At 40.7% G+C, this 12,092-nt stretch overlaps 1 protein-coding gene across 4 annotated transcripts in view; it reads right to left on the bottom strand.

Annotated features, from left to right (window-relative positions):
* Positions 1–12,092, bottom strand: part of LHFPL6 (LHFPL tetraspan subfamily member 6) — a 237,469-nt gene that overhangs the window by 22,039 nt on the left and 203,338 nt on the right. For all 4 annotated transcript variants that reach the window (XM_035718770.2, XM_025462403.3, XM_035718768.2 and 1 more), the window contains one exon: positions 7,458–7,556. In XM_035718770.2, coding sequence (XP_035574663.1) covers positions 7,458–7,556 — 99 coding nt within the window. The remainder of the gene's footprint in view (positions 1–7,457; positions 7,557–12,092) is intronic.

Raw genomic sequence — 12,092 nt, 5'->3', positions numbered from 1 at the left:
TAATTGCTCTTTCTTTCTTAGAGACATCATTGATAGAGTAAGGGGAACAAAGTTCATTCCTGAGAGAGGATCCAAAACATCAAAAACAGTTAAATTCGTGCTTTTCTATTGCCAGATTAATATCTGAGTGGAACATACTAAGAGATAGTTAAGAGCACCTAATACAAAAGAATAATTAGAATGGCCAGTTTAATTTCCTAAATTCCTTAAATACACTATATCTAAAATAGCATGCCATTCAGGTGTATCTTTTTTGTTTTGTTTTTACAAAGGGGATAACATTGAAACAATTAATAATCTTTAAAAGGGAGACCATCCTATTCTTCTCAATAGTGTGATGGCCATATCTTAAGAAATATGATTTCCCACAGGTTTTTAAGGAGAATTATCTTTTTCTACAATCACTGAGTTCCACTGCTGCACATCACTATAAGCCACTGAATTAGGTTTTAAGAAGGCTTAATACAGGTTTGAGGATGATCCTGCTCTGAAATAACCAAACGAAAAAAGATATAGATGGAAAAAATTTAGAGCTATTTCTTTTTCCTCTATCAGGGCATTTTGTTCTTTAAATGATGACCCTGAACTTGATTTTTTTTTTTTTTTCTGGGAGATGGTTAAGCCATATTCCTTTAGAAAGTAATGCCATAATTCTCACCGGATATCCTGGCCAAGTATCTACAGAAGCATAAATGGTGGCTTCCTTTTTAGAGGTCAAAAATTAGCGATAGAATTTCTTCCTTCCTTCCCTTTCATTCTCTTTCCTTTTCTTGTTTCTTTTTCTCCTCTCTCCTCCCTCCATCCCACACCTTCCCTTTCTCCCTTCTTTAAACCATTCCGTAGATGGCAGATATGTGACATGCATAAGAATCATGTTTATCTTAATTCATGATTTCATCCTAAGTATGTGTCAAAAATATGCTTAATAAATATCTCTTGAATAATAAATCTGTTGAGTACTTCTCTGGGCCAAACACTGAGATAGACACTGAAGTTGCAAAATTCCTGTCCCATGGGTTCATCTGAAACCTACAAAGATGTGTTTAGGGAAGCAGACGGAGTTGGATCTATGATTATACAGAAGGGGTACTTTTCCTAAAGCAAAACTAGAGGCATTTACTAAGCTATAATTCAAAGTGGATATGTGCATGGTCTACTCTTGTTGTCATGGTCCCACTGGTATTCGCGGCCCTGAATTGAATTGGTTCTTCTCACTTTCTAGAATGAATGCAGAAAACTCTTCTTTTCATGAAAAGAGGCCCCTAAGAAGGCTGAGCAACCAGCACAGATGATTGTTTTTCCCTTGCAGGTGCCTGGATGCTGCTCCATAAGTTCATTACTGGCCACATGGAGCTTCCTCTGCCTCAGGAACTTTCCAACATCACCTGGAGTCACAGTCACATTCCAGAGTGTTCCCCTGAGTCCCCATGGGCCTACTCAGTTTGGGGCTTGGTTTAGTGCCCAGCGGCCTCTCCATTTTCCTGTCATCCTCCTGCACTAGCATGCTACATGAGGGAACACAGTCTCCTCTTGGACCTTCCAAATGGCTTCTAGCAACCTGGACAAATTAGATTTGAAAGGAGAGAAAACATGAATCAGGAGTCAAAGAGATTTGTCCAAAGACATGTGACAAGGTCACAGATTAGAGTAGAAGAGATTTCTTCACTGGATTGAAAATTTGGAAGAAACAGACTCTCATCTTTTTCAACACTGAGAGGCTCTGAGTTGCAGAGTTTATGGTACTGTTCTTGAGAAGCCATGAGCATAATTTCAAGAACAGGAAACATGATGGCTTCTTAATCAAATTAAATAGCAAAAATGAAAGCAATAATTACTCAAATTTACTTGGCAAATTAGCAAGGCAAATTAGTTGAAACACTACTTTTGATCATAAGGATATAATTAGAAAAGTTGGATGGATGAGAATATCTCTGAGGCATGAATTAAATCAATTGGACAACCTGATTATAAAGACCTTATGTTTAATGTGTAAATCCAAACTTACTGTTATGAAATGTAAAGGGAAGAAAAAAGATGAATCAACAAATATTTATCAAAAATGGTCCTGTACAAATAACGTGAATGATAACAGCAAATATCTACTAGATTTTTATTATGTGAAGATACTGTGCTATATACTACATATAATTCTTATCATTTGTATTGTTTTGTTCTCTTAAAAAGCAATAAATAAATTTAGCATTGTTAACACTTGCACAGCATAAGCTATTACTGACCCTTAGCCTACAACCACAGGCTTCATGATGGAAGGAGCACAGGGCAGCAAGGCCAATAACAAAAGAGAGAAGCGAGAGAGAGAGAGATGTTTTTTCTGTTCTTAGCCTTATCTTCCACTTACAAATGCCACTGCTTCTCAGTAAGATGGGCTTCTATTAAACTCTGAACACATCCATGCTCCACCATAAGAAGCCAATTTGTACATGGCTTCCCCTGACAGCAGCAATTCATCCAAGTTGGTCCAATTAGACTGGGGAGTGAGACGTTTATTCCAATACTGGGACCAGGGGAAAACACCCTCTCTTATTTGACATGAACAAGCTACGAGCGCCAAATGCAATCATCTATGAGAAGAAAACTAGCCTCAAGATGGAGCCAAACTTACTATGGTGGGGCCAGGGTTGAAGAAGAATCTGTAAGTGGAAGGTCTCTGGTTCAGGAAAAACCTGGGCCCTGGACAACATTTATGAGCCCCTGGATCAGTCAAGTCTGCAGCTCACCTTAGCTCTGGCCTTCCTATAATAAAAGACTGTAAATATCTTCTTTGTTTCATCTAGTTGGAATCAGATCTTTGTAACCTAAAGCTAAGGCTCCTTGATTTATATAAAACAAAATGAATGTTAAATTAAATTCTAGCAACCACAAAAAATAACTGTCTACAGAGCACAAAGTGATGGTTGTCAGAGGGGAGGGGATTTGGGGATGGGCAAAAGGGGTGGTTAGGAGTGGGAGGTACATCTTCCAATTATGGGATGAATAAGACGTGGGAATAAAAGGCACAGCATAGAGATTATAGTCATGACGCTGTAACAGTGTTGTATGGTGACAGATGGTAACTACACTCCTGGTGAGCACAGCATTATATATAGAGATGTTGAATTACTATCTTGTACACCTGAAACTAATGTAACATTGTATGTCAACTCAAATAATTTTTTAAAAAATCATTTTCTATATAAATTAGGTAATTTTGTTTCAAAGTCTGGCTGCTGATCCCTTGCACCTGAGTCACCTGGGATACTTGTTTAAAACACAAATGAGACAAGTCTGCCTCTGATTTTAATGCTGAAGGTTGAAAGCTACTGTCAAGGCAAGCTGTACAATTTTGGTTGGGTAATTTAGGAATTCATTATGCAGCTTGCTTGTACTCATTTCCCTGGTTTAAAAATACGTGTATTCAAACATGCTCCTGGCTTCTTCATAAATAAGAATGATCCAAAGGTAAACAGTAACCATCTTGGATTTGTAAAAGTGAGTATTTTTTTTGAAATTGCTTCAAAGCTTTGCACTTTGTAACAGTAACATGATTGAGAAATAATCAATAGCCTTATAAAATTGTTTTCAAGGCACACATAAAAAAAGTCTCCCCAAATCTCCTGGCTAAGGAAAACGGCATTTTAAAAACTAGATTCTATTAGATTCCTACCACAGTACATTGAAACCACAAACGTGAGTTTCTATGAAATCTGTTTCTTGCCTCACTACTACTTATGTGTTTGGACTCAGTTTAAATATTCTTCCCCTGGGAGGCCCTTCCTACATTCCTTTCCCAGCCAGCATTTCTACCTCCTCCAGTATGGCCTACCTCCTCCTACTTGGGCTCTTTCCTGGTTCTCGTTCCTGCCCACCATGCAACCTAAAACACAATCATACTCACCCTTTATCTACCTAAACCCTTTACAGGCTTGAAGGCTCAGCTAAAAATAATACTTCCTTAGGAAGCCCTCAGAGGAGGTCAAGTCCCCTTGAACTGTGATACAGCAACTAAATAAAATAGCAGTCAGGCTGCATTTAGCTGCTGGTAGAAGAGATGCCTGTAACATTACCCAACAAGGAAATGAATTACTATGTCTCAGCAAGGTTGAAAATTCTTAGGCAAGGTCTGCTTCACCAGGTGGCTGAGCCTCAGCTGGTTGCTCTACCCAGCCCTATCCCTGGAGGCTGCTCCCTCCTGCCATTCTACCCGTCAGAGGCAGCTGCCGGAGGAAGGGGGATCATGGCACCAGAAGGTGCCTTCCCCTTAGGTATGTGATTCCCCTTTTCCCCAAAAGTCTCTGGACACAACTCCTTAGTAATCACTGGTCCAAATGGGCTTAAGTCTTCTCATCCCAAGCTAGTGTTAAGAAGTAAGACGACCAAGTTTAATTTAGAGAGTTTGCCACCCATTCACAACACGGCACAAGGAGGAAGGTATAGCATGTATACAGCATCCCAGGATAACTGGATGTGGCTGCTCAGTCTAGTCTCTGCCCTAGGTCCAGACTGGCTGTCCCCGTGGCTGAAGGGATCAACAAATGAGCATATCTGAAAAGAACTTGTTTCTGGAGCATCGGGGGTATGCTTTGGTGGAAATCGGGCGTCCTCCGCCAATAGCCCCACCACCTGTTTTTGTAAACAAAATTTTAGGGAACTCAGTCACACCCATTTATTCATGGAGCGTTTCTCCTGCTACCACTGCAGAACTGAAGAGTTGCAACAGAGACCACATAGCTCCAAAAGCTGAAAACAGTCCCTGGCCCGCTCTTCAAAGAGACGTTTCGCGGCCTCTGGCTTAGAATGACCAACCAGAAGGAAACAATACTGGCAAGGCAGCCACACTGTCCGGTGCAATGCCTGACATTCTTCAGTTCTAGCGCCCAGCCTGTGGATGTTGTTTCTTGGACATCTGGCTGCCTTGCCGGTTCTTTAGTTCCCTGAGGGCAGTGGCCTTGCTGATGCCATCCGGCTGCCGCTGGGTAACTGAATGAACGCGCTCCTTAAAATGCCCTTCCGTGCGAAAAAGAAAAGCGATGTTTTCTTTCAGGGTGTGTTTTAGAGAAAGTAACATTTCAGTAACGGGACGCCAAGAAAGTGACTTACGACCCACAATAAGGAGAGCGTGAATTTTAACGTTCACATTTCCCGACCTTTGAGAGGAAAGTGTGCTGCCCGCGCTGTCTCCTTTGAGAGGTGGCAGCAATGAGCTCCCGCTCTCCAAGTGGCGCAGGCAGAGTGCGTGCGGTCACCAGCACGCGTGCCAGGAAAGCTGGGGCCCCAGGGCATCCTTACTGAGAGCGCTCCCCTAAAGAGCCTGCTGGGGCTCCCAGCTCCAGTCCTAGGCTCAACCAAGTTAGCCCTGTTTTCTGTGACTTTATTCATTCACTGAAGTTCAGCCTTCATCAGTGTTCAGAAGAATGGCAACAATTTTTTAGAGAGAAAACAAGCAGTTTTGTAGGATGGTTTTATAGGACCTAGAACTCATCTTATCTGTAGATGACGTCAGTTTTGTTTTTTTTCCCCTCATCACCCAACTAAAAGAAACTTAAAAATAAACAGGAAAAATTAAAACACCATAATTTTTAAATTGTTAAAATGGTTTAGTGAGTTCAATAACATAAGAAATTATTACCACCAGTAGAGAGGCAAGCTTTTTTTTTAAGCTTGAATTTCAAATTTTTAATCCACAATGCAATAAACGATTGGGATGTCATAATGAAAATTGTGAAAACAGGATACAGGTTTCATTATAACCTGCTAATTAATATAGCAACACACAATAGTAAGAGATCATCAAGAACAGTATCATAGTGAAGTTGAGGCATGTGTGAAACAGCCAAGTATGTCCCAAACACCAGAGAAAGAAAGATGCCAAACACTGTGTTAAAATATTTCCCCAGGGCACAGTCTGCTTTCCAAAAACAAAGCAAAACAAAAAACAGAAAAACAAACAAGCAAACAAACAAAAACCAAGCTGACACTCAGTTTTGTGCCAGCGTTTTCCCCTTCTCCGCATTTAGGGCAATCATGCACTACACGGAAAACTAACGGGAAAGCCTTAGCCTCGGCAAGGAGGGCAGAAGGGCAGTCAGGCATCTCTTGTCTTTTTCAAATCAATGCAAATCAGCGGTATTAAATGTACTGGCTTCTCCACCCAAAGAACTAGTATTATTTTCGGGGAAGCAGGGTGTTTGTCATCCAGAGTCAAACAAAAATTGCTTTGTTTTCAAATTCACAGAACTTTGATACAGCACCACATCTGTCCATGTTTCTCAGTGTCTGACAGAAGTTTTTTTCACAGAAGTTCTAACACCAAACTTGGAAATGATTTGGGATATAATACTGACATTAGACCAACTCCCTCAAACATTTCTTCTTAGAATGAAGTATTCAATGGAAAACGTGAATCTTTAAGTTAATAACTCACTATACACTTCAGGTCAAAAACTTAATCTGTCTGTCCTTATATGAGGGGAAAGTATTTGCTATCACTTGGCAGTAGTCTTCGATGTAGTAACACCAATTCCAGGGAAAAAAGTCCTCAGGAGATAATTCAATAAAGAAAAGACTTACTTTCATTAAATTTCTCATTATAATGTGCCTTAAAATAACAGAAACTGGAATAGATGAATTACCCAACAAGAAAGAAATAAGGAAGTGTTTAAATAAATGTAGGTTTATCAATCAAGCGAAAAATAAATCAATTAGTAGGAGTTATAATGATGCAAACCATGTAGTGCCATGCAACCTTTTTTTTTTAGATTGCTGAGTAGAACACACTATAGCTACAAGTGAAAATATCCGAAATTTCCTGATTAGTACACAGAAAACTGAAGTCTGTGAGGTTCCCTTCATCAGTGTGTGAGCTTCTGACTACTCGATAACATCTCTCCCTGCTTCCCGCATCACCAAGGTCTCCCAGAGGGACTTTTCGGATTGGATTGCTCCCTGGTGCTTTTGCTGTTTGGTACTCTCACTTGCCAGGTGCTTCTGTGTACTGCCCGACAACCCACGTGTATCACTGTGTTCAAGACCCAGCCCCTCCACAAAGTTGTCTATTATTACTCTGGAGTGAGATCGCTTTGGATTTCTCAGCTCTTGGTGAGTCTGTTTGCTTTATCTCCTCATGCAGCCTGTAAATTCCACAGAATTATTTTTAGCACGTGCAATAAGTAATAAACACATGATTTGGGATGAATTGATCAACGAATATAAACTGTTCAGAGCAGGGTCGATTTCTTACCTTTGTGTCTACAATACTCCTCTCAGCCCAGGCAAACAATAGGTTGCTAATAACTTCACGGAACAAACAGGTAAACGAAGGTACGCGTGTTGTGACACATGACCACTGGCTGCAATACACCGTATGGTTCTCTTCCTTATGTCTCTTCCACATTCCACTTCTATGAAAGGTCAGGTAAGGTTCTTCTCTAAAAGAAGTACCATCAATGAAAAAAACTTACCCAGGTCAAACTGGCCAGAGACGTAGCCACAAGTCTGCCGGACCTCCTCACTGTCCCAGCCCAAGGGGTAGAGGGCACAGCCAGCACCGATCAGCAGGCCTGCGAAGAGATAAGCCAAGAGATATTCTTCTGCATCTCTAGAGAAAGCAAGCAGCAGGGAGGAGGAGGGATCGATATTAGCAATATAACAAAAGAGCATGGTGCTTGTTTTTTAGAAGGCACCGGCCAGGGCTCATGTGAGCAATCCAAGGTCAGTCTGATTCCATGAACAATTTCAAATCTGCCTGAAAGAAAAGAAAAAACAAAAAACTGACAGCTCAGTTTGGTTCCAACTCTGCCTTTTAAAGTACTAAAAGCCTTGCAAATCCTGTTTAGGAAATATGATTCTGAAGCTTTTTAAACCACTTTTGTAAGAATCCGACCAATTCTACCATCAATCCGTATTAACAAGTAAATCAAGAGCAAGCAAAAGTGCCTAATGGGTTATGCTTCATCATGCATTAGATTTTTTTCTTTCCAATTTAAGAATCAAAATAGAATGTTTCAGTATCATTCCATTTTACCAGGGGCAGAGAAAACATAAAGATTTTCATGAACCACTTTGGCTATTAGATCTATTAACTGTACCACCTGCTATTATACTCTGTTGAAAAGAGAAGGTTCATTCATCTCAGAAATACTCTGGAAGACAGACACTTATATAATTGAAGTCCTCCTTGCAGCTCAGACCAAAAGTTTTTTTTTTTTTTTTTTTTTTTTTTTTCAGACCAAAAGTTTTGATGATTGAAATGAAGAAGGTGGCGGTGTTACTTTAATATAAATGAAGTTATTGGGCAGCCTGGTGGCTCGGCAGTTTAGCGCCACCTTTGGCCCAGGGCCTGATCCTGGAGACCCAGGATCGAGTCCCACGTTGGGTTCCCTGCATGGAGCCTGCTTCTCCTTCTGCCTGTGACTCTGCCTCTCTCTCTCTCTCTCTCTCTCTCTCTCTGTGTGTGTATCTCATGAATAAATAAAAAAAAATCTTAAAAAAATAAATGAAGTTATCAAGGCAGCACACTGTGGGCTGACAGCTTTTGATTAGCCCATCTTCAGTTTCGTATCAAAGCCTAATACCAGTTGATAAGAAGCTGAATGAGGCTTAAGCACTCAACACCAGAATCTAAGGGCTAATCAGAAAGTAACATCTTGTCATATCAGTGAGCCAGTACTGTCATCATCTGTAAGTCCCACAAGTGTGGGGAGTCAGCAGGACCACTGCACACATATCTGATAAGAACACCAGCCCTGTCTGAGAGGATGTGCATTGTATGGTGCTGGATGATGAGAAAGCCCCTGAAATGAAAAACATCCACTAACGTGGTAACAGAGAGGAAGAATGACAGGGGGCAAGTGCCTCTAGAAGAGATTTCCAATATCTCTGTATTAAGTCCCTGTCCATTCCCTTTTGCTTCTGCCCCTTCCCCTGGCAGATGACTCAAGCATATAGCCCATACATGTAAGTAGTCTGTTTCTTTTCTTTAAAAAAAAAAAAAAAAAAAAAGGGCAGCCTGGGTTGCTCATCGGTTTAGCACTACCTTCAACCCAGGGCGTGATCCTGGAGACTCGGGATCGAGTCCCACATCGGGCTCCCTACATGGAGCTTGCTTCTCCCTCTGCCTCTGTGTGTGTGTGTATGTGTGTGTGTTGGGGGGGATCTCTCATGAATAAATAAATAAAACCTTTTAAAAATTATTTATTTATTTATTTATTTATTTATTTATTTATAAATTTATGTGAGCCTGATGTGGGATCACAACCTGAGCCAAAGACATATCTCAACCACTGAACCACCCAGGTGCCCCAGTAGTCTCTTTCTTTATAGGCACCTAAGGAGGAACTGCTTTCTAAACCATCTCCAAACTCTATGGTGTGGAGAAAAATCCCCTGTGAACTGACACAAATGTCTCACCTTCCAGTCTGTCCCTTGGTCAATGGTAAAACCACCATTTAATGCAGAGGGGCTGTGATCTGAGGGAGTACCTACAAAGAACCACTGAACGTGCAAATTATGAATTCCAGGAAGCCTCCTATGCAATTGCATAAATATGAATTGTGTCGAGGCTGAAGAGTAACCCAGAAAGCAACAATATAAGGTTTTGCTGACTAAACAAATGTCCCCCAGTGACTGGTTTCCTGAAGTTCTTCCCCTTAGGACAAAACTTGCAGCACTCTGAAGACAACTTTGACAATGCCAGTATTATCCACCATCATGTAAAAAGATGATGAGGAGCCAAAGTTTATGTAAAGTGAATTCCATGAAGGTTTAATAAATAATGTGGTCTCATTTTCATAATACTCAGCTCTTAAATTAATAAATAACACCACTTTTTGAGAACTTGTGAGCAGTTTTTTAATGATGACAAATGCGGAAAGATAGAAAAAAATTCAGATGTAAGAAAAAATGAAAAATAGTAACATGTAAACCATCAGTTTTCTTGGGGAGCCTGGGTGGCTTGGTTGGTGAAGCATCAACTTTTGGTTTTGGCTAAGACCGTGATCTCAGGATGGTGTCATCAAGCCCCACATCAGGCTCTGCACTCTGTCTCTCCCTCTCCCTTTACTCCTCCCCACACTCACGCATGCAGTCTCTCCCTCTCTCATGTAAATAAATAAAATCTTTAGAAAAAACAGACCATCAGTTTTCTCTTTTTCTGACAAGCAACCAAATGATAAATAGTCTTGTTCGCTAATATCCTTTTCAGATGGCAGAAAAATGTGTCACATATTCACCAAAGTGGCTGTTTGGTCCCGTATGATGCCAGGCACTTTGGGAAACTAAACAGAAAGGAGCTTATATATGGAGCAAGTTGATCTGTGGTTCTTTCTTCCTTTTTTTTTTTTTTTAAGATTTTATTTATTTATTTATTCATGAGAGACACAGAGAGAGGCAGAGACAGAAGCAGAGAGAGAAGGGAGCCTGCTGTGAGACTCGATCCCAGGACCACAGGATCATGCCCTGAGCCGAAGGCAGATGCTAACCACTGAGCCACCCAGGTGCCCAATCTGTGGTTTTCTAAGCTGTAGAATGCTTGGCAGTCAGGATTCTTTTGTAGAATGTTGGGTTTTTTTGTGACAATGAAATGTAGATTCAAGCATAGAAATTAAGAACAATTTTATACATAAGAAATTTTGTTAAGTGTGTGATTATTTTTAAAAAGTACCATAGACATAGCTCACATTAAAAAAAAAAAAGTGTTAGGGGAGGGCAACTAGCTTATCTGGATTTTTGTATTAACATTTTTACAGCCTTTGTTTTGTCCTCTGCTAATGTTTGCTAGAGTACTGCAGATTATAAAGGTCTGAGAAACATTTCCAGGAGAAGAATATATGTTGCAAACTGATCAGTCTAATTGGCTGTTGCAATTTTAGGTTCCACAGATAAATACTGGTGGCCTCTCACTACCTTTCTGCTGTTGTACTCTTTGGAGAAAGTAAGTCTTAGACTACATTCAGGGAAATATACAGCGATGTTTATTAGTCAGCTGGCCAAAAAGCAGTCAGATGATCAATTCTGTAAACTCAGTAAAAACCCTCCTCCCCAAATCCATCACACAGTCATTTTAACAAGCGCCTTCAACATACCATAAATACAACAAACATTCAACTGGCAAGTTTAGGACACTTTGGGGCAGATCAGGCAGTGTCTCCATTTAAAGGAATGGGAGAGGAGGCACAGGACCAAAGAGAGTTTAGATCTGCACTGCCCAAAGCAGGAGCCATGGGCTCCCTGCAGCAAACTTAAGTTTACTAAAATTAGGCTAAAGATTCATTTCTTCAATTGCTCTGGCCACATTTCAAGTGCCTGACAGCCACAGGGTGCTTTGGGCTACCATACCGGACCCGGCAGAGACCGTTTTCACCGTTGCAGACAGTGCCATTGGAGAAGGTTATTGTAGACCATCAAGAGGGTGCTGGGCTGGACAGATTCTTACACCCTCAGCCGGATACTGCTCGGTAATCAAAATAATCACTACTTTTAGATACTGTCTAGGTGGGGCTAGAGATCAGGAAACTACATTTCAAATCTCTTCTGCTGGCAGAAATTCTGGTTCATGTCCTGTCAATGAGAAGTTTTTGTGTGGAGTTTAGAAGGTAAAAGAGAGAAATAAACCAATTCCCTGTTGGCAGCTGCCACCGGGGCATGCCTTTTCACAGACAGTAGACCTAAGATTTGGGGAGTAACTTCCAGGCAGCCTCCTCACCCACTAGGCGCAAATCATCAGCTGTAGCTTCTTCCTGCCCCTGCATTTCCTGATTTCCCAAATTCTTCATTCTTTTACATGTAGCTGTTCAGTTTCCCCAGCACCATTTATTAAAGAGACTGTCTTTTCCCTATTGTATATTTTTGCCACCTTTGTCATAGATCAATTGACCATTTACGCATGGACTTATTTCTGGCCTCTGTATTCTATTCTATTGAGCTATGTGTCTATTTTCATGCCAGTACCATACTGTTTTGATTGCTATAGTTTTATAGTATAGTTTGAAATCAGCACGTGTGATACCTCCAGCTTTGTTCTTCCTTCTCAAGATTGCCTTGGCTATTTGGGGTCTTTTGTGATTCCATAAATATTTTAGGATACTTTGTTCTAGTTC

The sequence above is a fragment of the Canis lupus genome, chromosome 25 (genome assembly GCF_003254725.2).
Source record: "Canis lupus dingo isolate Sandy chromosome 25, ASM325472v2, whole genome shotgun sequence".
Taxonomy (NCBI): Eukaryota; Metazoa; Chordata; class Mammalia; order Carnivora; family Canidae; genus Canis; species Canis lupus.
The sequence above is the reverse complement of the archived record's forward strand: the minus strand, read 5'-3'. Positions and strand labels throughout refer to the sequence as shown.